General features: G+C 45.3%; 1 protein-coding gene, 1 long non-coding RNA gene and 1 pseudogene across 3 annotated transcripts in view; 2 read left to right on the forward strand and 1 right to left on the reverse strand.

Annotated features, from left to right (window-relative positions):
• Positions 1-1,398: 1,398 nt before the first annotated feature.
• Positions 1,399-6,220, forward strand: LOC105480231 (zinc finger protein 669-like; annotated as a pseudogene).
• Positions 6,221-19,787: 13,567 nt separating this feature from the next.
• LOC139361428 (uncharacterized) overlaps positions 19,788-26,542 on the reverse strand; it is a 35,100-nt gene continuing 28,345 nt past the window's right edge. The window contains exons 3-4 of one of the 2 annotated variants that reach the window (XR_011618999.1): positions 20,059-20,437; positions 19,788-19,802 (exon numbers count right to left, since the gene is read on the reverse strand). This is a non-coding gene — a long non-coding RNA (uncharacterized lncRNA). Of the gene's footprint in view, positions 19,803-20,009; positions 20,438-26,542 lie in introns of those variants that run through there. The other variant, XR_011618998.1, reaches the window with a different exon arrangement.
• Positions 21,405-24,962, forward strand: LOC139361427 (protein FAM90A5-like). The gene is made up of 4 exons (XM_071090022.1): positions 21,405-21,524; positions 22,012-22,211; positions 22,671-22,779; positions 23,435-24,962. Exons 1-4 carry the CDS (start codon positions 21,405-21,407, stop codon positions 24,395-24,397), a joined length of 1,392 nt encoding a protein of 463 aa, XP_070946123.1. The 3' UTR covers positions 24,398-24,962.

Raw genomic sequence — 26,542 nt, forward strand, 5'->3', positions numbered from 1 at the left:
CCAAATTAAAAAATGCATTAGACCAGATGCAGTGGCCCACGTCTAACACATTGGAAGCCTGAGGCAGGAAGATCACTTGAGCCCAGGAGTTCAAGACCAGCTTAGGCAAAAAAGGAAGACTCTGTCTCTACAAAAAATTTTAAAATTAGCTACGCATGGTGTTGTGTGCATGCAATCCTAGCCACTCAGGAGGCTGAGGTGGGAGGATCGCTTGAGCCATCTGTTCAAGGCTCCAATGAGCTATGATAGTGCCACTGCACTCCAGCCTGGGTGACAGAGCCAGACCCTGTCTCAGAAATAAATATATTTCATATATTAATAAATTTATAATAAATGTATGTATATACACATTTATGTATTATAATTATATATTTAGACATAAATATGTATTTCTTGTTTTATTGATTGATTGATTGATTTTGAGATGGAGTTTAACCCTTGTCACCCAGGCTGGAGTGCAATGATGCAATCTGGGCTCACCGCAACCTCCACTTCCCGGGTTCAAGTGATTTTCCTGCTTCAGTCTCCTGAGTAGCTGGGATTAAAGACATGCACCACCACGTCTGGCTAATTTTTGTATCTTTAGTAGAGATGGGATTTCTCCATGTTGGTCAGGCTAGTCTCGAACTCCTGACCTCAAGTGATCTGCCCACCTCGGCCTCCCAAATTGCTGGGATTACAGGTGTAAGCCACTGTGCACAGCCCATATGATATATATTATAATTATGTATATTAATTTTATATAATTATATATAAATATAAATATAAACTTTCCTTGCCTTCTCTTGTTTCTACCTACAGTCAGTCCCATGACTTCAAATATCTACAAGTAGTAATTTTAAATGTATTTATATATATTTTTTTTTGTTGTTGTTGTTTTGTCGTTGTTGAGACGGAGTCTCGTCCTGTCACTAGGCAGGAGTGTAATGGCACAGTCTCAGCTCACTGCAGCCTCTGACTCCTGGGTTCAAGCAATTCTCCTGCCTCAGCCTCCCAAGTTGCTGGGCTTATAAGAGCCCACCACCACGTCCAACTAATTTTTGTATTTTTCGTAGAGACAGGGTTTTGCCATGTTGGTTAGGTTAGTTTTGAACTCCTGACCTTAACTGATCACCCACTTCGGCCTCCTAAAGCGCTGGGAATACAGGCGTGAGCCACATTGGCCAAAATATTTTTCTGTTTCCAAACATTTTACATGAGAGGAAAGCGGAGAATAAATCATCTGACACTCTACTATAAAAAATAATCTTGTGCCTCTCTTCTTTTCGTCTTTCCTAAGTGTGCATATTACCAAAATGTCTTTAAGTTGAGGTCCCCCCGTGAAAACTTGACAGGATGTTGTGTCCTCAGCCACCCTCCTGTCTTTTCCTACTCCTGGCATTTTAGAACTGTTTGGGGATGACCCAGGATACCCACTATGGGTGTCTGTTGGAGGGTCTAGTGAGTATCAGCCCCGGGGTCATCTCATCGCCAAGGACAGCCTGAGGTAGGGGGTAGAGTCTCTCAGGGGAGCAGCTGGATGCTCTTGGCCTTAGAGGAATCTCCCGGTATAGTTTCATCTAAAATGGTGACCCCTTTGGGTTATTAAAATTTTAGGACATTAAAATGAATGGACAATACAACATAATGTGATTAAATCTAGGTCATTAAAACTGTTCCTCCAGCTGGAGTTTTTATTCCTCGGAGACACATTGATGGTCTGCCAATGGGATGCTGATATTGAGAGGAAAAGGCAGAAATGGTTTCTGCTCTCTAGATTGTCTCAGACTTGTGAAGAGAGAAAAACTGTCCCAAAGAACAAGGAAAACCCACCCCAGAGAGGATGTGCAAGAACCTGAACATGAAAATGCACTGAAGGCACACAGGAGGACAAAGAGCAGTGCCAGTGCCTCCTAGGTGGTCACTGAGCACTTTACTGAACACGATGGGTGTCCCGAGGGATGGAATGGCCTGCCGTGACACTTACTAAGGCCTGTGTTGGAGTCAGCACTGCCTCTCCCTGAGTTTGTTACCTTGAAAAGGCTTGTCCGCTTCTTTGTGTTTCAGTTTTTCATTGACTGTAAGATATATTTTCTCAGTACAGCTTGAAAGATAAACATACTATTTCCAAAAAGGCAAGGTAAAATGGTGTCTTTTATTTGCTAAAAATTCATATTTATTTCTTCCCCAGAGTGAGTGTAGTAAGTTTTAAAGGTCTGTTCTTTTTAAGGGTAAGTTCAAATGAAATTGTAGGACTTAGCTTTGTCAATGTTACTGGTGAAATAAAAGTGTGATAGATAAATTGATGATTTACAAAGATTCACCAAAATGTCAGTTTCCTTCTTGTAACATGATGAAGAATTTATGACAGTGGACACATTTGTATCCTCTTATCTGGATATTCGAGGGTTTTTTTTTTTTTTTTTTTTTTTTTTTTTTTGGAGACACTGTCTTGCTCTGTAGCCCAGCTGGAGTGCAGTGGCGCCATCTCTGCTTACTGCAACCTCCGCCTCCCGGGTTCAAGTGATTCTCCTGTGTCAGCCTTCCGAGTAACTGGGATTATAGGCACCCACTACCACACCCAGCTAATTTTTGTAGTTTCAGTAAACACGGGTTTTTAGGCCTGACACAGTGGCTCAGGTCTGTAATCCCAGTCCTTTGAGAGGCCAAGGTGGGCCGATCATGAGGTCAGGAGTTCCAGAGCAGCCTGACCAACATGGTGAAACCCTGTCTCTACAAAATATACAAAAAAATTCTCTGAGCCTCGTCGCAGGCACCTGTAATCCCAGCTACTCGGGAGGCTGAGGCAAGAGAATTGCTTGAACCCGGGAGGTGGAGGTTGCAGTGAGCCAAGATCTTGCCATTGCACCCCAGCCCAAGCGACAATGGGAGACTCCGTCTCAAAAAGCAAACAAACAACAAAGAGACGGGGTTTTGATATGTTGGCCAGGCTGATCTCCACCTCCTGACCTCAGGTGATCGCTCTCCTCAGCCTCCCAAGCTGCTGGGATTATAGGCATGAGCCACCATGCCCTGCCCATTGTATTTTCTTTTTATTCCCTAAATTTTAATATGTTTGAGTTTGTCTGTTCCTTTATCACTGTTTTCTTACATAAAAGAAATTCTGCCTAACCCTTCATAAAAAAAAATCTTCCTGTAATTTCTGAAAGTGTTCTGGTTTTATCTTTCATATTCGAATGTATAATAAGTTGATTATGGCTCACGGAATAGAGAAGAATGCAATGCATTTTCCCAAGTAGATGCCAGCCTGGTTTGCCTCTTATTTTAAAGTGCATGTGATTTCTTTTTCTATTCTACAGTGCCTACTCTATCATTCCTCAACTTTCCATATAAATGCTGGGTCATTAACACTTTTTTTCCCCTTGGTCTGCTTGCTCATCTCTCTGCTAATACTGTGCTGTCCTGAATATTTTCGTTTGAAAATCTTAGAAGTATGTTAGACAAGCCATCAGTCTTTTTTTAGATGACTAAAAATCATTAGACATTTGTCATTTTTACTACTTATGAAAAAATAGTTTTCCTTGCCTAAAAACAACCTGAGTTGGGAATTTATGTGATTTCATACGAATAGCAACTGGAAGTGATGACATTAATGTCATTTTAAAAAACATGTGTCGTATTTCCTCTTATTCCTTTCTGCCTTGACGTTGTGCAATAGAAATTTTTAAAATTGTTCTATTAGTATTGTCAAATATCAATTATTGGTTTTATTTACTACTCAATTAAATTTAATGAGCCTACTCTGTCTTGGTGTAATCACATGGAATGGGCTCAACTCCCCAGTTAACAAGTGACAGCACGTGTAAAATATTGTCTACCAGGGAAACTCATTGAACACTTAGTGTTCAGACAGTGTCTTGGTGTCTGGTTCCCTAAGAACCACTGCAGTGACACAAAATAATACACCTTCAGCAGAAAAAGTTTTGGCAAATATATTGCATAAGCCATTTAGATGCAGTGAGTCATTCTTATTAGGGTTGGTGGAATCCCTTTCAAAATGTAAGTTACTAATACAAAGATGGAACTTTGCGAGCAGGCGTTTTTAAGAATAAGTAGTCTGAGGACTGATCATATTAACTCCCTTATGCACATCAGGTAGGACTTTATTATGACAGATACTAGAAATGTACAAAGTGAAGTTAAATGGTAACTCCTAGCAGCACATCTTACTCCCTGGATTCTCTAATAAGATGGGTGTTTCTACTTTGCTGTTGCCTTTTTGAATAGTTCAATTCTAGCATTCATACTGCTGTGTGGGAGGGAGTATGTGTGAACAGAGTAAGAGTTGTGACAATCAAGGCACAGAATAAATGCTTGGAAATTTTAGAATCATGTAAACAGCTTATGGATTGAGTACAGATTCCCAGTGCTGTCAGTCTCACCCATCCATCTATCTACATGTGTGGAATGTTCTAGGACTCCGTGGCTTTTGAGGATGTGGCTGCGAACTGTACCCAGGAGGAATGGGCTTTGCTAGATCCTTCTCAGAAGATTCTCTGCAGTGAAGTGATGCAGGAAACCTGCAGGAACCTGGCTTCTGTAGGTGAGAATGACAACACATTTCACTTAATTACAGAAGTATTTCCCTATCATCAGTGCTATTTGTGATTTGGAATGTGGCAAGGGAATGATTTGGTGAAGAAATCAGGCATGGCACTGTGTACAATAAACATTAAATCTAGTAATGTTTCTATAGTTTGTAATAATTTGTGATAATTTTGTGGGTCTGCATTTTAGGAAACAAATGGAAAGGCCAGAATATTGAAGATCACTTTGAAAAATCTGGGAAAGAGATAAGATAATTTGCACTGAGAAGAAGAAGTAATGTCCTCTGAAGGAATCTTAGCTTGTCATGAACTTAAAAACAAGCAATCAAAACAAATAAGAGTCACTTGAAATTTATTTCTTTTTAGAAAAATTTCACCCAAAATGTAATGTGCTTCAGTGTAGCAGTCAGTGTTTGGAAAACAGTTTACTTGAAAATAGTACTACAAAATTGTGTACATGAATGTTACTAATTTGGTCATAGCCATGCAGGTGGTAGCTGTGTTTTCAGTAGTAACCCATTTACTTTCAAATAATTCAGTTATGGCAAAAAAAAAAAAAAAAAAAAAGCATTTTCCTTGGTATTGGTAGCAGTGTAAGTCAAAGACCTATTAATAAGTAGAAAGTTATTAAACCAAGCAATAATAATGTGCTTGTCTTTTTTTTTTTTTTTTTTTTTTTTTACAGAAATCAAATGATACAGAGACTGTGTGAAAGCAAAGACGGTAGTCAGTATGGACTGTTGTCAGCCAAATACAAAAGCTTGATCTGAATGAGAGCATTTCTCCTGGATTGAAACAATGTGAATGAAGTATTTGTGGAAAAGTCTTTGTACGTCATTCCCTCCTTAATAGGCACATCCTAGCTCACTCAGGATACAAACCATATGGAGAGAAGCAATATAATGTGAACAGTGTGGCAAATTCTTGGTTTCTGTTCCAGGTGTTAGAAGACACATGATAACGGACAGTGGAAATCCAGTTATACATGTATGATATGTGGAAAAGCTTTTTATTTTCTCAATTCATTTGAAAGACATCAGAGAACTCACACAGGAGAAAAACCCTATAAATGTAAACAATGTGGTAAAGCGTTCACTGTTTCCGGTTTTGTCTAATACGTGAACGAACTCACACTGGAGAGAAACCCTATGAATATAAGGAATGTGAAAAAACATTCCGATTTTCTTGTTCTTTTAAGACTCATGAAAGGACTCACACTGGAGAAAGATCCTATCCATGTACCAAATGTGATAAAGCCTTCAGCTGTTCCACTTCCCTTGGTTACTATGGAGGCATTCATACTGGAGAGAGACCCTATGAATGTAAACAATGTGGCAAAGCCTTTAGTGGTTTGAGTTCTCTTTGTAACCATAGAAGTACTCATACTGGAGAGAAAGCCTATGAATGTAAACAATGTGACCAAGCCTTCAGTCGCCTCAGTTCCCTTCACCTCCACGGAAGAATTCATACTGGAGAAAAACCCTATGAATGTAAGAGATGCGGTAAAGTCTACATTCGTTCCAGTCACTTTACTTGCCATGAAAGAAGTCATGATATAGAGGCTGGGTATAGTGACTCAGCCTATAATCCCAGCACTTTGGGAGGCCAAGGAGTGTGTATTGCTTGAGCCCAGGAGTTTATAACCAGCCTGGATTAAAACAATGTGAAACAACCTGGGCCTCATGGTGAAACCCCATCTCTACAAAAAATAAAATAATGCTGGGAACGGTGGCTCACGCCAGCTACTCGGGAGGCTGAGACAGGAGAATGGAGTGAATCCGGGAGGCGGAGCTTGCAGTGAGCTGAGATAGCACCAGTGCACTCCAGCCTGGGCAACAGAGCGAGACTCCGTCTCAAAACAAATAAATAAAAATAATTAGCTGTGCATGGTGGCACATTTCAGTTGTCTTAGTTCTTTTTCAAGGACATAAAAACCAACGGGGGGTTGGGGGAAAGCCCTGTGCATGCGGATCACGAGGTCAGGAGATCGAGATCATCCTGGCCGATATGATGAAACCTCGTCTCTACTAAAAATACAAAAACTAGCTGGGTGTGGTAGCATATGGTTGTAATCTCAGCTACTCAGGAGGCTGAGGCAGGAGAATCACTTGAACCCAGGAGGCGGAGGTTTCAGTGACCCGAGATTGTGCCACTGCACTCCAGCCTGGCGACAGAGTGAGACTCCATCTCTAAATAAATAAATAAATAAATAAATAAATAAAGCCCCTTGAATGTAAGAAATGTGGTAAAACATTTACACTTTCTCATTCCCTCATAAACATGAAAAGGTTCACACTGCAGAGAAACCTTAAGAATGTAGGAAATGTGGTCAAGCCTTCAGATTTTCCTGTTTTTGAAGATTTGGGAGGACTTGGAGTGGAGAAAAGCCTTTTGAATTTAAATTTGTGGTAAGGCCTTCAGTTGTGTTAGTTCCTTTTGAAGACATCAGCTCATTCCTGAGAAAAACCCTACGAATATCCAGAACGTGGGAACGTTTCATTTCTCCCATCCCCACTCAAGGACAAATGAAAATGCACACTGTAGCTCCCTGGACCTTGTAAATACAAGAAGGTACACAGGATTAAAACTCTAATAGTTTAGAATCTGCAAGAATATTTTCAGTTTTCACATTTACTTGAAAAGTCATGTGAAAACTCCCATGGGAAAGAAGTTCTATAAGTGAAGCTTTTCTAATTTGGAAAGCCTGATGCAAATTAATTATCGTGCAGTGTTCGAAAAAAATGTATGAAATATTACACAAGTTACAAGTATATTGTTTTTATCAGCGGCTCATTCTTAAAGAGTCTTGAGAATGCATTTCACGTTGTTTTGCAGGGAAACCTTGAGGTGAGAGTTCTGTAAATGCTCTTTAAGCAGTAGTACTTGAGTTTCATAGATAATGAAATTGTTTGTTGGTAGAATTCTTGTCTATTGATTTGATAATGTGCTGGATTCATGGTTGAATTTTGATGTTTTTCTAATATGCAGGTAAGTTTAATTTTTTTATTTTATTATTATATTTTTTTGAGACGGAGTCTGACTCTGTTGCCCAGGCTGGAGTGCAGTGGTGCGATCTGGGCTCACTGCAACCTCCACCTCCTGGGTTTAAGCGATTCTCCTGCCTCAGCCTCCCGAGTACCTGGGACTACAAGCGCCCACCACTACGTCCAGCTAATTCTTCGTATTTTTAGTAGAGACAGGGTTTCGCCATGTTGGCTAGGCTGGTCTTGAACTCCCGACCTCATGATTTGCCTGCCTCGGCCTCCCAACGTGCTGGGATTACAGGCATGAGCCACCACACCCGGCCAGGTAAGTTTCATTTGTATGTATTGCCTTGTGATAAATGGACCAGTGAATAATGATTGTGAATTGTCGGGATAGTCTTACTAGCCTCATTTGGCAAATTTTGATTATCCCTTGTCCATTATACACATTTCACCTTTCTTCATTAAAGGAAAAACTACTCTTGATGTAAAGATGTTTATTTTTTGCTAATACTGAGTTGGTATTAATTCCTAAGTACATAAACTTTACCATAGAGTATCATCTCGTGAGTTCTTTGCATCTGTTGCCCTTTATTCTTTATTATTTCTGTCTGTTATTTGGATCGTTCACTTTGAATGAAGGAGAGAGGACTGTGATAGGACGATACGTTGTAACCAATCTGAGGGAGGAAGCATTCAGTCTCTCTGTCAGATATGATAACATTGGGCTTTTCATCGATGTCTTTGGTATTGTAGTAGATCGTATTACACCATTAAGGTATGATAGTTTATATATTGTATTTTAGAATATTACAGTCTTACGAGTCAGTGTCTCATGATTCAGTTCCCTGCCAGCCAACAGACAAACCAATCACATACTCCTGTAGGAACAAAGGAACATCCTCGGCCTGGCGCGGTGGCTCACGCCAGTAATCCCAGCACTTAGGGAGGCCGAGGCGGGTGAATCACGAGGTCAGGAGATCGAGACCATCCTGGCTAACACGGTGAAACCCCATCTCTACTAAAAATACAAAAAATTAGCCGTGCGTGGTGGTGGGCGCCTGTAGTCCCAGCTTCTAGCGAGGCCGAGGCAGGAGAAGGACATGAACCCGGGAGACAGAGCTTGCAGTGAGCCGAGATCACACCACTGTGCTCCAGCAAGGGTGACAGAGCGAGATTCTGTCTCAAAAAAAAAAAAAAAAAAAAGAACATCCTTACTTTTTTAATGCTATACCACTCTCTGCTCCCAAGTTAATCCCTGTTTGGGCCTGTGGGAACTTACACCTTTCTGCTATATGTAATTAATAACTGATGTTTGGTTTATCTGTTTAGTAATAGATGTTATGTTTAACGGTGTTTAACGGTGCCCGTAAACGTAGGGTGCGAATTCCTTCCTCACCAGTGGGGTGCATGAGACGCTATTGAAACAATTGACAACACAAATGGAATGGACCAGCCCTCATGCAGGACACCTGCTCAACTTGACCTACCTGCTGTCGGCTGATGGTTCCGTAACACATCAGCAGTCACCTGAGTCAGAACCCTGAGCTGACGATGGGCCTTCCCTTTGTTCTGCACAGTGTTTTGTGGTCTTCAGGTGTTGTCATCTTCTCCCACACTAAAATGCTCTCATCTCCTAGACATGAATGTTTAATTGCACCCCAGCATGACATTTGGCCTGTGCTTAGCAGGCAGTTTGGAGGCCCTGGCTTATGAATGCACAGAAGTGCAGCACATAAGCCGACACTTAAGTCCTAATTAGCAAGAATCAGGCTGTATCTCTGTAGTCCCTGCATCTACTCTGGTCAGCATCTCTGTATGCTGAGGGCAGCCATTGAACATTATTAATTATTGTACACTCCAAGACAATAGTTATTATGTAGGCAGAAGTAGTGGCCTTGTTTGTTTCTTGTGCTACTGTTTCCCTTGCCACTGTCCCCTACACCCTCCTGATGAGGTGTACATCTATGGTGCCTCATGGTTCAGGCACTGATGAGTAAAGAAAATGGGAAGAAAGAGTTTGATATTAGCCCCTACCGAAGAATATGAAGAAGCGTCTCAGCTGCTTGCATTGAAAAATTCCTAGCCAGTGTGTGGGCTTTCCTTATCACTGCTGCTTATCAGCATGTCAAAAGTCTCATCTTCGGACTGCAAGTCTTGATGGCCTTAGACATAATGGCCTTACTGAATGTGGAGCTAACCCCAGGAAGATGGAGTGGCACTCTCTGGAGGATTAGGTGGTCTCCTGCAATGTGGGTTGATGGGCTCCTGAACTCTTTCTTGTAACCATGCAGAGAGTGTACACTGCCAGCGATCATGTGCCTCAACTCTGTAGATGTAGAAACTCAAAATATTCAAAATATTCTGAAACAGTTTCCATTGAAAGGAAAGAGAAAAGAGATCAGCTGCCATGCTCTGGTCAAGAGAACTAGTAGATGGCTCAGAAGAACACTCTGTCGCTACTGTCTGTGCCTCTGTCACAACAAATATCCTGATCCTTCAGTTTTAAGGGTGCAGGGCCATTTTCCTCCCTTTCCTACTGGTAATTCTCAAGATAACTGTATGATATGCTGGGAAGGCAATATCCTGATAATCAGGTGACATTAGTCAGAACAGCCCAGGCTCTGTTAGAGTCCCTGCTCGAAACAGAACGGCCTTTAACGCTTGTGTCCAGCAACCACATCGTGGGAGAAAACCCAAGGTGAGCTGCTTTCTGGGGTCCCTCAGTTGTAGTGCAAGTGAAGCGTTTACAGTCAAAACTCCATCCATCTGCTCTGGGTAGCCTTCCTGATCTTGTGGTAGCGGTTCATATTGAATCCTAGACTTCTGTTGTCTTTTGTTTGCTATTTGTAAGTAATAAATTCACTTCATGGAATTTATGTATGAATGTGTTTGGTCTCATTGTACTCAGAAAAGTTGGTAGCCATTGCACAGTGAACCCGCTTCACAATTGGTGAAAACACCTATGCCCCCCTTGTGCCACAGGAAGAAGGTTCATTCAGCCAAACATAAACTTCATGTTCGAAAAACCCTGTAGCACAATTATTACCATGTGGGAGGCCTTTAACAATGGTGATGCTGATTTGAAGAACTCTGAAGGAAGAAATTTATACAAATGGGTTGGGTACACAGGAGTCCCTCCTAACTTAAAGCAACCCTTACTCCCCTCCGTTTAAAAAGAGTGGAGAGGCCAGGCACAGTGGCTCAGACCTGTAATCCGATCACTCTGGGAGGCCGAGGTGGGCAGATCACAAGGTCAGGGGTTCAAGACCATCCTGACCAACATGGGGAAGCCACATCTCTACTAAAAATACAAAAATTAGCCGGGCGTGGTGGTGGGCACCTGTAATCCCAGCTACTTGGGAGGCTGAGGCAGGAGAATTGCTTGAACCTGGGAGGCGGAGATTTAAGTGAGTCAAGACCATGCCACTGCACTCCAGCCTGGGTGACAGGGCAAGACTCTGTCTCAGGAAAAAAAAAAAAAGGTGGATAAGAACTGAAACAGGTTTAAAATTTCACCTAATTGGAAATGAAAAGTTTACAAAAATAATATTTAAAGTAAAAGGTTGAGTGCTCACTGAATTTTATGCCTCCACAAAGTAGGTTGTGAATTAACTTCCACATCTGTTGAAAGCCACCAAATTTGGGAAGCCTCCGTGTCTGAAATTCACAAGTGGCTCAAATAAGAATTATACCTGGGGATACCCCAAAGTTTAAATATGGTATCCCCTGTGATATTATGAGGAATTACTGTACATAAAACAGGTTGTCTTCCTTTAACTCTGAAAATCATATTATCTTGCCTAAATTCTCCAAAACGCATCGCTCTGCAGTATCCTATAGAGGACATAGGTTTCCTGACCAATGAGCAGTAAAAGTAAGTGTGTGCGACTCACCTGTGTTCTTATCAAAATGGAAATCCCCGAATCCCACCAGTTAGAATAACATGACAGAATATCAGATTTTTAGAATATATAGGTTTTCTGTAAGGTTATTAGGTATTGATTCCATTTTTAAAATAGATATCAATATATTCAGATTACCTATTTCTCCTATGTTTTAGTGTTAAGAGATTGTGTCTTTTAATTCATCCAGTTGGTCTAAGTTACCAAGTTTGTGACTTATGGAGATTGTAATATTCTTTATTATTTTATCATCCATGGGCTCTCTAATGTAAAGGCCTCTTTTAGTTCTTCTATTATTAGGTTGGTGTCAAAGTAACTGTGGTTTTGGACCATGAATTTTAAATTTTTATAACTAGGCTACAACACATCTTTATTAATCAAAATAGAATCCATTACAATGGACTGGGCACAGTGGCTTACGCCTGTAATCCCAGCACTTTGGGAGGCTGTGGCAGGTGAATCAGGATGTCAGGAGTTTGAGACCAGCCTGACCAACATGGTGAAATACCATCTCTACTAAAAATATAAAAAGTAGCCGGGTGTGGTGGCAAGTGCCTGTAATCCCAGCTACTCAAGAGGCTGAGGCAGGAGAATCTCTTGAACCCGGGAGGCAGAGGTTACAGTGAGCCGAGATTGAACCTTTGCACTCTGGCCTAGGTGACAGTGAGACTGTCTTAAAAAAAAAAAAAAAAAAGAAAGAAACCATTACATTGAACACATTTTTGCCAATGAGAAATAAACTTGTTTATTCCATGCTTTCAGGGTTCGATGAACTCTTGGAAAGCATTTTCCGCATCCTGCTGGATGTGTAAGTGTTTTCCCTGCAAAAAGTTGTCAAGATGCTTAAAGAAGTGGTAGTTGGTTGGCGAGAGGTCAGATGAATATGGCAGATGAGGCAAAACTTCATAGCCCAGTTTATTCAACTTTTGAATCCCTGGTTGTATGACATGTGGTCAGGCGTTGTGGAGAACTGGGCCCTTCCTGTTGACCAGTGCCAGCTCCAGGTGCTGCAGTGTTCCGTGCATCTCATCGAATGGCGTGGCATACTTCTCAGATGTAATGATTTCACTAGGATTCAAAAAGTGTAGTGGATCAGAAGACTGGCAGCTGACCACCAAACAGTGACAATGACCTTTTTTTGGTTCAAGTTTGACTTTGGGAAGTGGTTTGGAACTTCTTCTCAGTCCAACCAGTGAGCTGGCTGTTGTATGAAATCCACTTTTTGTGGCATGTCACAATCTGATCAAGAAATGGTTCATTGCTGTTTCATAGAATAAGAGAAGATGACACTTCAAAAGGATGATTTTTAAAATATTTGGTCAGCTCATGAGGCACCCACTTATCAAGATTTTTCAGCTTTCCAATTGGCTTCAAATGCCAGATGACCATAGAATGGTCTACATGCAGTTCTTCACCAACTTCTCGTGGAACTGTAAGAGGATCGAATTCAGTGGTTGCTCTCAATTGGTCGTTATCAAATTCCGGCCCAGAGCCTGGGGCTGAGGCTGCCATGACCACCCTGTTCTCTTCCTTCTGGCATCCCCAGGAAGCTCCCAGGACTGAATGATCCCCACAAAATACAGTGGCCAGGATGGGAGGGCTGGAGGTCAACTCCCCCCCGCCCCTACCACCATGACCAAGAGGCCCACATGGAGGTTGGCCCTGAGCTGTGGGTCCCTGTGGGAAGCAGGCTCCCATGGAAACTTCAGGGGATGAGAATGGGTCCTCCTGGCTGACAGAGCCTAGTGGGCACTGGGTGTGTGGGGCCTGTGTAGGTAGGTTGGAAAGCACTGGGCCTAGCCAGGGAACCGGGGACTGGTGTGGCCAAAGTGGGCAGCAATATGTTGCCAGAACCAAAACTACAGTGCAACCAGCCCAGCTGGTAGGGAGAAGGAGGCCTGCCTAGCAGGACCATCCACCCCTGTCCTGGCCCCAAGCCCAGACTGCCTGCCTGTACTGGACATTGCCTGATCCAGGAGGCCTGGGCATGATGGTCAGGGGGTGTGTCCCTGGGTTCCAGGTCTTGGTAGTCCCTTGGGAGCTGAGCATCCTCTGGGCAGGAGGAGGGCCCGAGGTCCACTGTTTGCATCTGCCCCTGGGGGTGTGCCCCCACCCCAGCTTCTCAGCGCACACGGGGACATGGCCAGGACTCCTCACCTGCTCTGTGGCTCCAGCTCTGAACAGCTCACTGGGTGACTCTGACAGCTTCCTCCCTAAAACTTGGGTCCTCATCTGTGGGAATGGGGTGTCCCAGGCCCCCTGCAGGCAGGAACCCACCCCCAGCTCCTCTGGTGGGCCCTCCTGGGCTTTTTTACCTACTGGCTTGTGAGACCCGGTTGGCCAAACTTGGTGTCCTATTTTTATTTTGGCCTTTTTCTTAGTGTGTGTTTTCTGTAACTACTGCTGTGTAGATCTTCTATATGAGTTTTAGGTAGAGAATCTTGCCCACCCAGAGGTTCCGCACCCCAGAGAGCCTCCACTTCGACCCCCCGGGCTGGTGCTTCCTGTGCTTCACTTGGTGTGAATGTTGAGTGTGATGGATCCACATGGCTGCTCGATCCTGCATCTCCTTCCTTCTTGTTGCCGAGGCCAGTTCTGTTCTTTCTTTCTCCACCTGAACTGCACTTGAAGCCAAGACAAAGGATGAGAAGTGGTTGCTAAGAAGGACCCTCCTGCAGTGAATCCGCTGTGAGGAGGCTGCGCTGGCCCAGCCGGTCATTTCCTTCTCTAAGTTCATTCCAGAGGTCGGCCAGGGACAGCCTGTCCCTGCCTGCTCTTGTGGCCCGTGAATCAAGAATGGATTTTACATTTCCAAAAGGTTGAACAAATAAAAAACTAACACTTCATGACACTGAGAAGCTTCTATGTCCATAAGTAAAGTTTGATGGGGGGTGCAGTCATGTCCATCTCTTCACAGGCCACCTGCAGAAGGCTGCTGTCGTGCACGCGCAGCCATGGCAGAGTTGCATCCTTGAGGCAAAGATCAGTTGGCAAAGCTGAAAATACTGACTCCTGGCTCTTTAGGGAAACAGTTTCCAGTCCCTGGTTTAAGGGCTGTGTGGCAGAACCTCAGGATCTTGGTCAGCTTGTTCCTCACTCAGCGCCTGCTGTGGCCTTCGCTAGTATGTCTGCAAAGTTTGCGTGCTATGGTGCCTGTCATGGGGCGTTGAGCTCTGTCGTGCTAGATTTCAGGGTATCTGACTCATGGTCATCTGTCTCACCAACAGAGACCCTGTGGCCAGATTCAAACTAGCAGGAACAGTTGGTCTTTGGCAGCAGGGAAACCTTTGAGCTGAACTGCCACCCACCCTGAGGTAGTCCCATGACACCCACTGTCTCAGTCAAGGTTGGGACAGAACTGGTGTCCTGAAGTGCCCTGCGATGTGGATCATAATAGCCAGGGGGGAGAGGGGGTTGTTATTACTCCCCATATCGCGGGGAGTGTCTCACGCCCTGCGATGTGGATCGTAATAGCCAATTACTCCCCCCTGCAATGTGTGTCTATTATTAGCAGTGTCTTTTGTTCAGGATATTAGGAGCAATTTCCCATGTTGTGTGTAAACAGCCTGCGATCGGAGAACGAATACCATCCTCTGCAGCTCCGGATATTAGGAACCATATCACACAATGGGTGTACACTTTTTGGGACATTTGGGTTAATTTCATCCCGTGTTTCCCTGAATATTCGGAGAAATATCACAGGGTGGCTGTACACCCACTACTCTCTTGGCAGGAACATCATACTTTACCTACTGGAAATTAGGAGCAATATCACAGACTGGGTGCCAAGCCACTGTCATATTGGAAGGAATATCATGCTTTCCCCCACAAGTTACAGGAACAATATCACAGGGGGGTGTGTACCTTCTCCAGTAGTGGGAGTAGTATCATCATCTCTTCCTTTAGATGACAAGAACAATATCACGGTGGGTGTACAATCCGTGTGTTTTTGGAAGCAATGTCATTCTCTCTTCTTCTAGGTTTTATGACTCATATCACAGGTGGGGTGTACACCCCTTGTTATATTGGATGGAATCTCATCCTCTTTCCACATGTATCTTTAGAACAATATCCCATGGGGGCTGTCCATCCCTTCAATATTGGTACTAATACCATCTTCTCCTTTCCTGGATATGAGAAACAATATCACAGGAGGGGTGTACACCCCTTGCAATATTGGTAGTAATGTCACCAATCCCCTGTGGTTATTAAGGAAAAAATCCCAGGGTGGCTGTACGGTTCCTACTTTATTGGGAGTAATATCATCCTCTCACCCCCTGGATAAGAGGAACCATATCACTGAAGAGGTGTCCACCCCCTTCGATATTGTCAGCCATGTCATCTTCTTCCCGCCTGGATATTAGGAATGATACCCTGGGGTTGGGGGCGGTGTACACCCACTGCAATATCGAAAGTAAAATCAGCCTCTTTCCCGCTAGATATTAGGAACTACATCACAGGCGTGTGTGCACCTTCTGGGATATTGGGAGTACTATCAGCCTCCATGCCGCTGCGTATTAGGAGCAATATACAGGGGACAGGGTGGTTACACCCCCTGCGATATTGAGAGCAATATTCTTCTCTTTCCCCTCTACATTAGGAACTACATCACAGGGGTCTGTACGCCTTCTGTGATATTGGGATTAATGTTATCCTCTCCCCCAGTGAACGTCAAAAACAGTATCACAGAAGGTTGTACACCCGCTGCGATATGGCCAGTAACATCATCGTCTCTATCTTTGGATACTAGGAACAACATCTAAGAGGGTGTGTACACTCCCCTGCGATATTGGGCATAATGTTATCCTCTCTTCCCCTGGATATTAGAAACGATATCCCTGGCGGACAGAGGTGGAGTACATTAAGAACAATATCACCGGGTGAATGTACACCCCCTGCGATATTGGGTGTAGTGTCATCCTCTCTTGCCTAGGATATTAAAAACAATTACACAGGAGGGGTGTACAGCCACAGCCCCTGCGTTATTGGGAGTAATAACATCTTCTCCCCCTCTCGATATAAGGAACAATATCCCAAGGTGGATGTACATCCCCTGCGATATTGGATGTAATGTCATCGTCTCCCAAAGTGGATATTGAACATAGCGTCACAGGGGGTTATACATCTTCTTCGATATTGGGAGTAATATCATCCTCTCCCCTCAGGATCGTAGGCAAAATATCGAAGGGGTTTTACAACTCGTGCGATATGGGCAGTAATATCATCCTCTTCCCACCTAGATGTTAGGAACTATATTACAGGCGGTAGTACACTTCTTGTGATATTGGGAGTCATATCAACCTCTCCCACTCAGGATATAAGGAACAAAATGACCGAAGGGATGGACACCCACTGCGATAGTTTCAATAATGTCATCCTCTACCCCCTGACTATTAGAAATAATATCACAGAGGGATGTACACTTTCTTCGATATTGGGAGTAATATCATCCTCTCCCCGTCGGATATCAGGAACAAGTCTGTTAATTATTAATATTAATAAATACAATAAAAATTGATAGCAATCATCAATATTAATAATCACAATAAAGATAGTATAAATTAATACTGGTAAAAAATGTTAATGATTAGTATAACAATTAATCATAATATCACTATTAATAAAATAATGATATCAGCAATTAATGTTACTGAAATCAATACTAAGTGATGTTGGTAATAAAATAATTATTAATATTAAGAACTAATAATATTGTTAAATGACATTAATATTACTAATTATTTTCAAGAGTACATAATCATATATTTAAAATAATTATCCATAGCTAATAATGGTATCCTATTAATTGTGCCATTGATAATTATTAAAATCGACCAAAGATGTTTAATAATTAATCATATTATTACTCCTAATACCACAGGGGGTGTACACCTACCTGTGATGTTGTTCCTAATATCCAGGGACGGAGAGCATGATTTTAGTTTTAATATCGCAGTAGGTGTGCACTCACCCTGTGCAGTGATGCTAATATCTAGGGGGTAGAGTATGACATGACTTCCAACATAGCAATGAATGGACAGCCGCCCAGTGATATTGATCCTAGTATTCACGGAAGAAGCGTATAATATCTCTCCCAATATCGCAGGGAGGGTACAACTCATCTGTGATGTGGTTCCTAGTATCCAGAGGGGGAGAGGATGATAATAATTCCAGTATCGCAGGCTGTGTTCACCTGCCCTGTGATATTGTTATTTATATCATAGAAGGGAGAGGATGATATTACTCCCCGTAGAGCAGGAGGCATACACCCAGTCTGGGATATTGTTCCTAATATCCATGGGGGGGAGAGGCTAATGTTACTTCCAATATGACAGGGGGTATACATCCACCCTGTGATACTCTTCTTAATATTCCTAGGCCGAGAGGTTGATATTACTCCCAGTATCACAGACACTGTACATCCCCGTGTGATATTCCTCCTGATATCCGGAACAGGAGAAGATGGTTTTAATCCCCATATCGAAGGAGGTGAACACCCACTCTGTGATATCTTTCCTAATATGCAGGGGGAGAGAGGATAATATTATTCCCAATATTGCAGAAGATGTACACATGCCCCCGTGATATTATCCTTAATAATCCAAGGCACAGAAGATAATGTTACTCCCAATATCGCAGAAAGTGTACACCCCCACAGTGATGTTGTTTCCATGATCCAGGAGGGAAGAGGATGATATTACTTTCAATATCGCAGGGTGTGTACACGCCCCCGGTGATACTGTTCCCAATTTCCACCCAAGAGAGGATGATACTACTCCGAATATCGCAGGGATTTAAAACACGGGGGTGTACAGTGTCTGTGATACTAGGAGTAATATCAACCTCTCGGCCTTGGAATATAAAGAATATCACAGGGTGGATGTACACCCCCTGCCACATTGGGAGTAATATCCTCTCCCTTCGAAGATATTAATAACAATGTCACAGGGCCGGTGAACACAGCCTACGACACTGGGATTATTATCATCCTCTCCTCCTCTGGATATTAGAAATCATAACACAGAAGACCTGTACCCTCCCTGCGATATTGGGACTAATATCATACTCATCTTCCGTGAATATAAGGAGCCATATCACCGGGTGGCTGTCTATTCATTGCTATGTTGGGAGTCATGTCATACTCTACCACACTGGATATTAGGATTTGTGTCACAGGGTGAGTGTGCGCTTATTGCGATATTAAAACTAAAACCATGCTCTCCCTCCCTGGATATTAGGAATGACATCACAGGTAGGTGTACACACCCTGCGGTATTAGGAGTAATAATATGATTAATTATTAAACACTAATGACCAATTTTAATAATTATCGATGACACTATTAATCTGGGAAGTAAACTCCCAGATTTGGGACGTACTTCAGAGGTAGAATATTCATCCCGTCTTCTTTCCAGATGCCTGAGCACAGGGCCTTTCCATGCTTCTCCCCCGATCCTAAGAGTAGCTGAGGTCGAGACTCACTGAAAGCTCTAGGTAAAGATATCCCACCATGCACAGGCTATCTCCGTTCTCTGACCTGGGAACAACTCTGACCAGGATTCCACATCTAGGAGGCCTGGGAACTGAGTGGGATTTCCTGAGCAACGCCAAATGGCTGCTCCCTTTCCGCCGCCGTTGTACCCTGGTTATCCAGATCACCTAGAAACTATCAGTATCCAGAATCAACAAGATCAACCCTCTGCTCCTCTGACAGCAGAAGGAGCATGACCAAAATGAACCAAAGAGCATGGCAGGAAACGATGTGACCGGAAAGCTCAGAGAACAGCCACAGGGGGATGTAAGCAGGCGTTCCCACCTGAATCATGAATAATTAATGAAGCGCAAATCCAGGAGAAATCGAGTTTCAGCAGGTGCAACTCATCCAACAGGAGATCGCCAGAGGACCAACAACATTCAGCAACTGAGAGTCGGGTGTAGTGTCAAGTGGGACGCGACTGGTTCCAAAGCTCTAGAAGACCATGGGGTCACTTGGACCAAGTGAGAAAATGCCCCCAGTGTGCTGGTTCACCATTCCGACTCCTGCCTGTCTCTTCCCGTCCAGGGAACTTGGACCCTAACTCGTGCAGGTGCAGATGACGACGGGCAGAATGAGGGGACGTGGCACCCAAGTTCCCCGACAAGAGAGTTCCACAGAAAGTCCGCTGGATCTTCGCAAATCCAGAGAAATGGCAACGGGACCCAAGGAAATAGAGCCGCACCGGTGTCCTGGAGACTCTTCAGGCATAATGCCTGGAGCCGCAGGACGAGCTGAAAAAGGAGCCAGGCACCGAAGGACAAAGCGGTGTTGACTTTCTTCATCTGGGTTTCCCAGTACAGTCCAATTCACGGTGGTTTCCAAGGGCCTCCTGGAGGAGAAAACACGTGAGGGTGTGGTCAGGGTTTTCTGCTGACGCACTTACTGTGGGGAAGAAGGAGAAGCTCTGAAGATGGATAACGACCGAGATTGCATGTCAAGGTGTACCTTCTTGATGACACTGTGGCCTACGTTGAAATAGAGTAAATATGGTCCAATTATACTGTGTCTATTTTAGCACCTTGTTTAAAAAAAAAAAAAAAAAAGATGTAAAACCAGACAGGGGTACTTGCACCAGTGCTACATACCTGACGGGAAACATCTATTCTTCAAAGCTTGCAGCTGTACAGGTAGGTATTAGAATGTCTGTCCATAGTGAACATCATCTTAGAGTGGGCTGGGCAAATAGACCTTTCCAGGTCATGTAATTGGATTAAGTTGATTAGGTTAGGGTCCGTTTCGCGTCAGGGGTCCAGAGGCAGTATAAAAGGCAACCTGGAAAGCAAAGGTCCCTCTCTGCCCGTTCCTCCGGCTTCCTGAAGGCTGCACCGCTTCCAGCAGGGCTGCTCCAGCACCTGCCCATCTGAGCGCCAGCTCACCTGTCCATCTGAGCGCCAGCCGAGGAAAGAAAGTAGACCTGTAATTTCAGGTTAGTTTCCCTGAACGACTGGTTGTTTCACGCAATCCCTGAGGGGTTGGGGGAAAAGAGACAAAGGAGAGTGAAAGAAACAGATCACAATGGGGCTCGCTGATGCGGTAGGATGTGTTCTCCTTACCCATAATTCTTGGAACAGAAAGCGAGAAAACATTTCCATCTCCGTGCCTGGGATAAGAGCCAGATGGAAATGCAAAAAGAAATTTATTCCAGCATGCTGAATTGGTGGGTAAATGGAAAAAGAACTTTGGAAAAGGGGTGGTTTGCCCTTTAGCCATGTAAGAAATTCATATGCCACTTGTTCAGCGTTTGTTTAGATGAATTCGTATGGCGTGTGTAAAATACCAGAAAAATAAATAAAGAGGGGCTGGAGCTAAAGCCAAAAAGACAGAGCAGGAAAGACCATCACCTGCTAGTGTGGTAGAGAGGGAGATAACTTCTCTCGATGAATTTGTGTTTGGAAGTTGCCTAATGAAACGGCAAGAGTAGTGATTTGAGTTCTGATAGGAAGCATCCCTTATCCCTGCCTTCAAGCAGACCTGCCAAGGGGTGACATCGGCCATGCCCTGTAGCTTCTATTCTTTTGTCCCTCAGGGGAGAGAGAATCATTGTGTCTTCTACTGGAGTGAATGGTGATAGACCTAAGTCCAGTCTCCAGAATCAGTTGTTTGGTTGGGATTGAAATCTCAACTCCAACTCCACATACCTAGGCCGTGGGCCATGTGGCAGGCAAAGTTTACTCTTGGACCAGGTAGTCACGGCAGAGGAACACACAATATCTGAGGATGCACACACCACATTGTGATCCACAGATTTGACCGACGGGTGGTGAGGTCTCCTCATGATCACACCGTCATGGAATTAGCTGAGGGTTTCTTGTGGGTGTGTGAATATCCAATGTGCCTAACCATCGCTTTGTGTGTGTTTGTGTGTGATTCAGGTGACCCAACCATCAACCCCTGAAAAAGGCGGCCATAAAACGCCCAGGAGACGAAGAAGATGGCACGTCGTGACCCCAAAAGTGGGGCAAACAGACTCGTGAGAGCCCAGACCCTCCAGAAGCAGCAGAGGGCCCCAGTTGGGCCAAGGGCTCCCCCACCCGATGAAGAAGATCCCAGGGTATGTCTAGCCTTGGAATCTTTTGGGTATCGAGGGGGGAGGAGGGGGCGAGTGTCACACGGTCCTCAGAGACTGGGTTGGATTCCAAAGAGTTCTGCCAGCACCACCAGGGTTGCTTTTCCCATCCAAGGTGGGCCTGGCTTGGGACCTCCTCCCCGTCCCGACAGGTCCCTGGAGAGACTCTTGGGAGCAACCTCCCTTTCCACTCAGAATCCTGTGTAGCCAGGTTGGGCTGTGTTGTGGACATCGGATTCATGATCGTCCCCGCTAGAACCCTGAGTCCTTCCTTTGAGAGTTCCTCCCTCACATGGGCTTTGGGAGGGAACATCGTAACCGAACCCTCCCGCCACTTAAGGGCCCCCATGCCAGTGTCCCCGCTTTGGAATCCTCACTCAGTTCTGAATTCACAATCCGTCTCAATGTTGACATTGGATCACTGCCTGTGGCTTCAGCTCATTCACTGGCATCACTTCCTTTCCACCCACAGGTCAAGTGCAAAAACTGCGGGGCCTTTGGCCACACGGCCAGAAGTACCAGGTGCCCCATGAAGTGCTGGAACGGAGCCCTGGTTCCCCAGACCTTTGGGAGAAAGGAAGGGAAGGAAAACCGGAAACCATGGAAGCCCCAGGTTCGAAGGAACCCTGGGCCCTTGAACAAGGAAAAGGGAGAGAAGGAAGCGAGACCAAGGTGAGCAGTGGGAGGGGTTTTCACCACCCTTAGGGTACTGCCACCTAAGGACACAGTGTCTCTGCACCCGCACACCGTGTGCCTTTCCGTCTCTGGGACAGGGAAGGAACGCTGCAGAGAAATAGACCAGAGCTCCGTGTCCTCCCGGGTTCCCCATCCGGGAGCTCCTTTGGCTCTGGGAGATTCAGGGACGGTGGAGAGGCGGGGGCGCTTCGTGTGGGTTCCCCATGACAGGGGGAAAAGCAACGGAATCCAAATGACAGTACTTACTTGGGAAGCCTAGAGGGCCACCAGCAGGATGGGAAGGTTGGCACATGAGGGAAGGTGCAGAGGCGGAAAGGGCGCAAAAGTTCCATTTATGTATCACAAAACACAGAACGGGACTGGGCCCCAGACAGGGTTCTCCCTGTCTCCTGGGGAGAACCAGGGGGCAGGGCCTGAACTTTTTCTCTTCTGCAGGCAACAAGACCTGCAGAGGAAGGCTCTCCTCCAGATCTTTTCCGGGACACCTCCGGAGAAGCTGCCGCCAAATCGAAAAGAATCCATGGAATCTTGTGATTATCTGAGGGTGAGTGTCACCCTGGGCCCCTGGTCTTTTTCTCCTCTAGGTCACCCTGGTTGATTTCCTTTCAGGTCCCCGTGTGTGTGAGGGGATCGGGGAACCCTTCTTCCTGCCTTCTTGGGGTCAGGGACTCCATGATCCCTCCAGGTCCATTTGATTCCAGATGAAGGCATCTGAAGATGCCGTATTTCCTGTTGCTTTCTCTCTGTGCAATGATGGCAAGCCTGCCAACAACGTCTTCCTAGCGGCGTGAGGAAATTAGTCCCTCAGGGGCCCCAAACATGGAGGCGGCTCACCCCAGGAACATGCATGTTTTCAGAAAAGACGTCCTGGGAACCCTTGAGCCACCGACCTGCCTTCAGAAGGGCATTAGTCCGTCCCACTTCATGGAAGGCTGAGTGGAGGCGCTTTGATCCAGTGAATGCCCAAGACACAGTCTTTAGAAAAGTGGTATTCTCAGATCATAGCTCGAGAGTGCATTTTTCATGGGTCTTGCCCCGATCAGCACTCACCTTGAGGATCTGTCCCTACTTCCAAGGACCGCCTGTCCTTACCGTATTAAGAATTTCCTGCTGTGTACACCTTGTCTTTGGATGTGGTTGATTTCCATGTTGGCTCGATGCCGAGGAACTTCTAACGTGTGTGGTCTCCTTTCTTTCAGGTTGCAAGCAGGCCAATGCCGGTCCAAGCAACTAATAAGAGGCCACGCGTGGACCGTGCCCTCACTGATGGCTCAGCTACGAAAATGTCTGACACGGTATCCATCTTGGCTTCACTGTCTCCCCTCAGAAAAGCCAGTCTGAGCTCCTTGTCAAGTCTCCGACCAAAGGAACGACAGACAGGGGCTGTGGCCGACATCCCTCAGCCTGGAGTCAGGCAGCAGGGCCCGGAGCCTCTCGTCGTGAGGAAGCCGACACACAGCAGGCCTCAGGGTGGCCGTCGAGAAGTTCCCCAGGCTGCCTCCAAGCCCCACGGCCTGATCCGGGTCATCAGCCCCCAGGCACAAGACAAACGTCCTGCGGTGACCTCACAGCCCTGCCCACCAGCCGACACACACAGCTTGGGCCTCGGCTCCAATCTCAGTTTCAGGCCAGGAGCCAAGAGACCTTCCCAGGCTCCGACTCAGGCTTGCCTGAACTTCCCCAAGAAACCGAGAATGGGTCCCTTCCAGATGCCCGAAAATGCCATCCAGGGAGGTGAGCTGGGGGCCCCGGAGACTCTCCAACCTCCGCCAGCTGCAACCGAACTCAGACCAAGTCCGTCGCCCCAGATGAGCAGGAGGACACCCGCCCAGGTGCCCAGCAGCGACCGGCAGCCTCCGCACAGCAGACCTTGCCTGCCTACTGCCCAGGCCTGCACCATGTCCCATCACCCAGCGGCCAGCCACGATAGGGCCCAGCCTCTCAGAATGCTCTTCCGGAGACTGGAAAACGGATGGTGGAGCTCCAGCCTCCTGACAGCTCCCTTGTTTCCCTCTCCTGAGAAGCCGGGAGCCTTCCTCGCTCACAGCCGTCATGTCTCAGAGAAGTCTGAGGCTCCCTGTGTTCCTGTCCCCCTGAGTGTCCTCTATGAGGACCTTCAGGTTTCCTCCTCCTCAGAGGACAGCGATTCTGACCTGGAGTGAGACTACAGGTGGCCAGGGCTCCATTGCATCCAGCTCCCGTGATTTGGAGGGGTCTGTGGGACTAAGGAGCACAGAGCAGAGAGCAGACTGTGTGTGGTGACTCCCAAACTCCCCAGCTGTGGTGCTTCTGGGGATGTTGGAGCCCAGGCCAGGCAGGGACCACATGCAGAGACTCTGCCTCATCGAATTCTGGTGAGGGACATTGTAGTTCGCAGGGCGCTCCGGAAACCCGCCACCAGAAGCATCTGTGCCAATGATTCGTTGCCTCAGAAACTGGGTGACGGTGACGCGTGGGAGTCAGACTTCCGCTGTGATGTCAGTAGGAAACTGGGGAATGACTGTGCATTTGCTCTCTAGATGACTGAATCAGGGAACAGTTAGGGAACCCTGAGAGATGCAGGCCTTCAGCTGTGCCCCGCCCTGACAGCAGTGTTTTGGACGCTGTGAAGCGTTCTGCACAAAGCGTTCTTGGGGTGTTTCCTCAGCCTCGAAAATTGGGCTCTGGAATGCCATTGGAAATAGGTGTGTTTAATTTGTTTTGAAGTGAATAAAATTCTCAAAAAGATGACGTACTCTCTTTTGACTTTCATTCCGTGTTTGTGTGTAACTGATTTTCCAAGGGCTTGAAAATTTCTTGACTTGTCAGCAATCCAAGTCATTTTGTCTCCGAAACAGAGTTGATTGAGGGGACCGCAGGTCTTCGCAGGACCTGTGACTTCTTAAGCATCCACAGGGGCAAAAGAACCTCAGCCCCACTCTACCAACACGCACCTAGTCAAATTCCGCCAAGTGAATCTCACGCACACTAACACGTGAGGAGTGTTGCTTACACCACGAGTCCCCATTTGGCTCACGGCGATGCCACATGTGGGGTTTCACACGTATGTGTTGCACCGCAGTCCATTTCACAGTGGTAGAATAAATGTATTGGTTTTTTGTCGGTTTGTTGGAGGCAAAAGCCTGTGATGTTGTTGGTTTTTGGTGGGAGAGTTTCACTTTCGAAAAGAAAATACTCTGAAAATGGAGGTTGTCCTAGATTGTATTTCAAAGTGAGTCTACTTGATGCCAGTGAAGCATATTTTGGCATATAATACATATGGTTATATTATATTTTGTCTATATTACCTCATTTAAAAAAACTATTTTGTGAAAAATGTCAGAGTTAGATATACCAATGTTCAATTTCTGATCACGTGTCCAGAAGCACTGTAAAATGCAGCCTAGAATGCAAAAACTTCTTTGTTGAATTCTCTGCAGAGCGGCATGCATTCAGGGGTTTTCAAGGTGCACTAGTGTGGTATGAGCTGGTCTTTGGCTTCCTGCTGAAGTTAGAATCCTGTAGATTGTTTAGGGGTGGTGTCTGCTTGTCCCATCTTTCCAGGTCATCATTAACCTTTCCTTGGCACCCACGTGGACTCAGAACTTACCTAGAGTCACAGGCAGGTCTGGGAAGCTGGCCTTGAGCTTTTGTGCAGTCCATGATGGTTCCATCCTCTGATCCGCTGGGGCACATTCTGCAGAGGGATGGGCTGGCATAAGCTGTCCCTGCCTTTCTGAAAATCACGGAGATTCCTGGTGCCTGAGGTCACATAGAAATATCTGTGTAGTTTCAGGCAGGACAAGGATGCCATTCACAGGCTCCTGTTCTTCCACTTAATGGCAGCAAGAGTGATTCCTGGGTTTCCTAATTGACTTCAAAACAATTTTGGTGACTTTGTTGTGTCAATGACCACTCCTGTTTCTGTGGCATCCAGTTCACCTGTAAGGTTTTTGGGGATTATGTGGAAACTCGTGCATTTTTCCAGGGCCTCACTTCATCCTGAATGCTCTCAGGCATGCACAAGCAGATCCCTGCCTTGGTGGCTTCTTGGAGCATTGCAGGAGACCCCTTAGGTCTAGGAGGCACTAGGAGGTCCATCAGGAATTGGGAGGGCATGTGTCTGCCCATCTGTAGTGTGAACTTCTATTCACCTTCAGAATGCAGATTCTTCCTGAACTAATAAATTATCTTCATCTTGGTGTAAGTAGCCACAAAAGAATAATTCATATTAACTCCATGAATAAAAATTGAAAACCAACAATGGAGTTAATAACGACAATGTTAATTATTATAATATTGATAGTAATAATAAAACAAAGGCATTA

The sequence above is a fragment of the Macaca nemestrina genome, unplaced genomic scaffold (assembly GCF_043159975.1).
Source record: "Macaca nemestrina isolate mMacNem1 unplaced genomic scaffold, mMacNem.hap1 Scaffold_49, whole genome shotgun sequence".
NCBI lineage: Eukaryota > Metazoa > Chordata > Mammalia > Primates > Cercopithecidae > Macaca > Macaca nemestrina.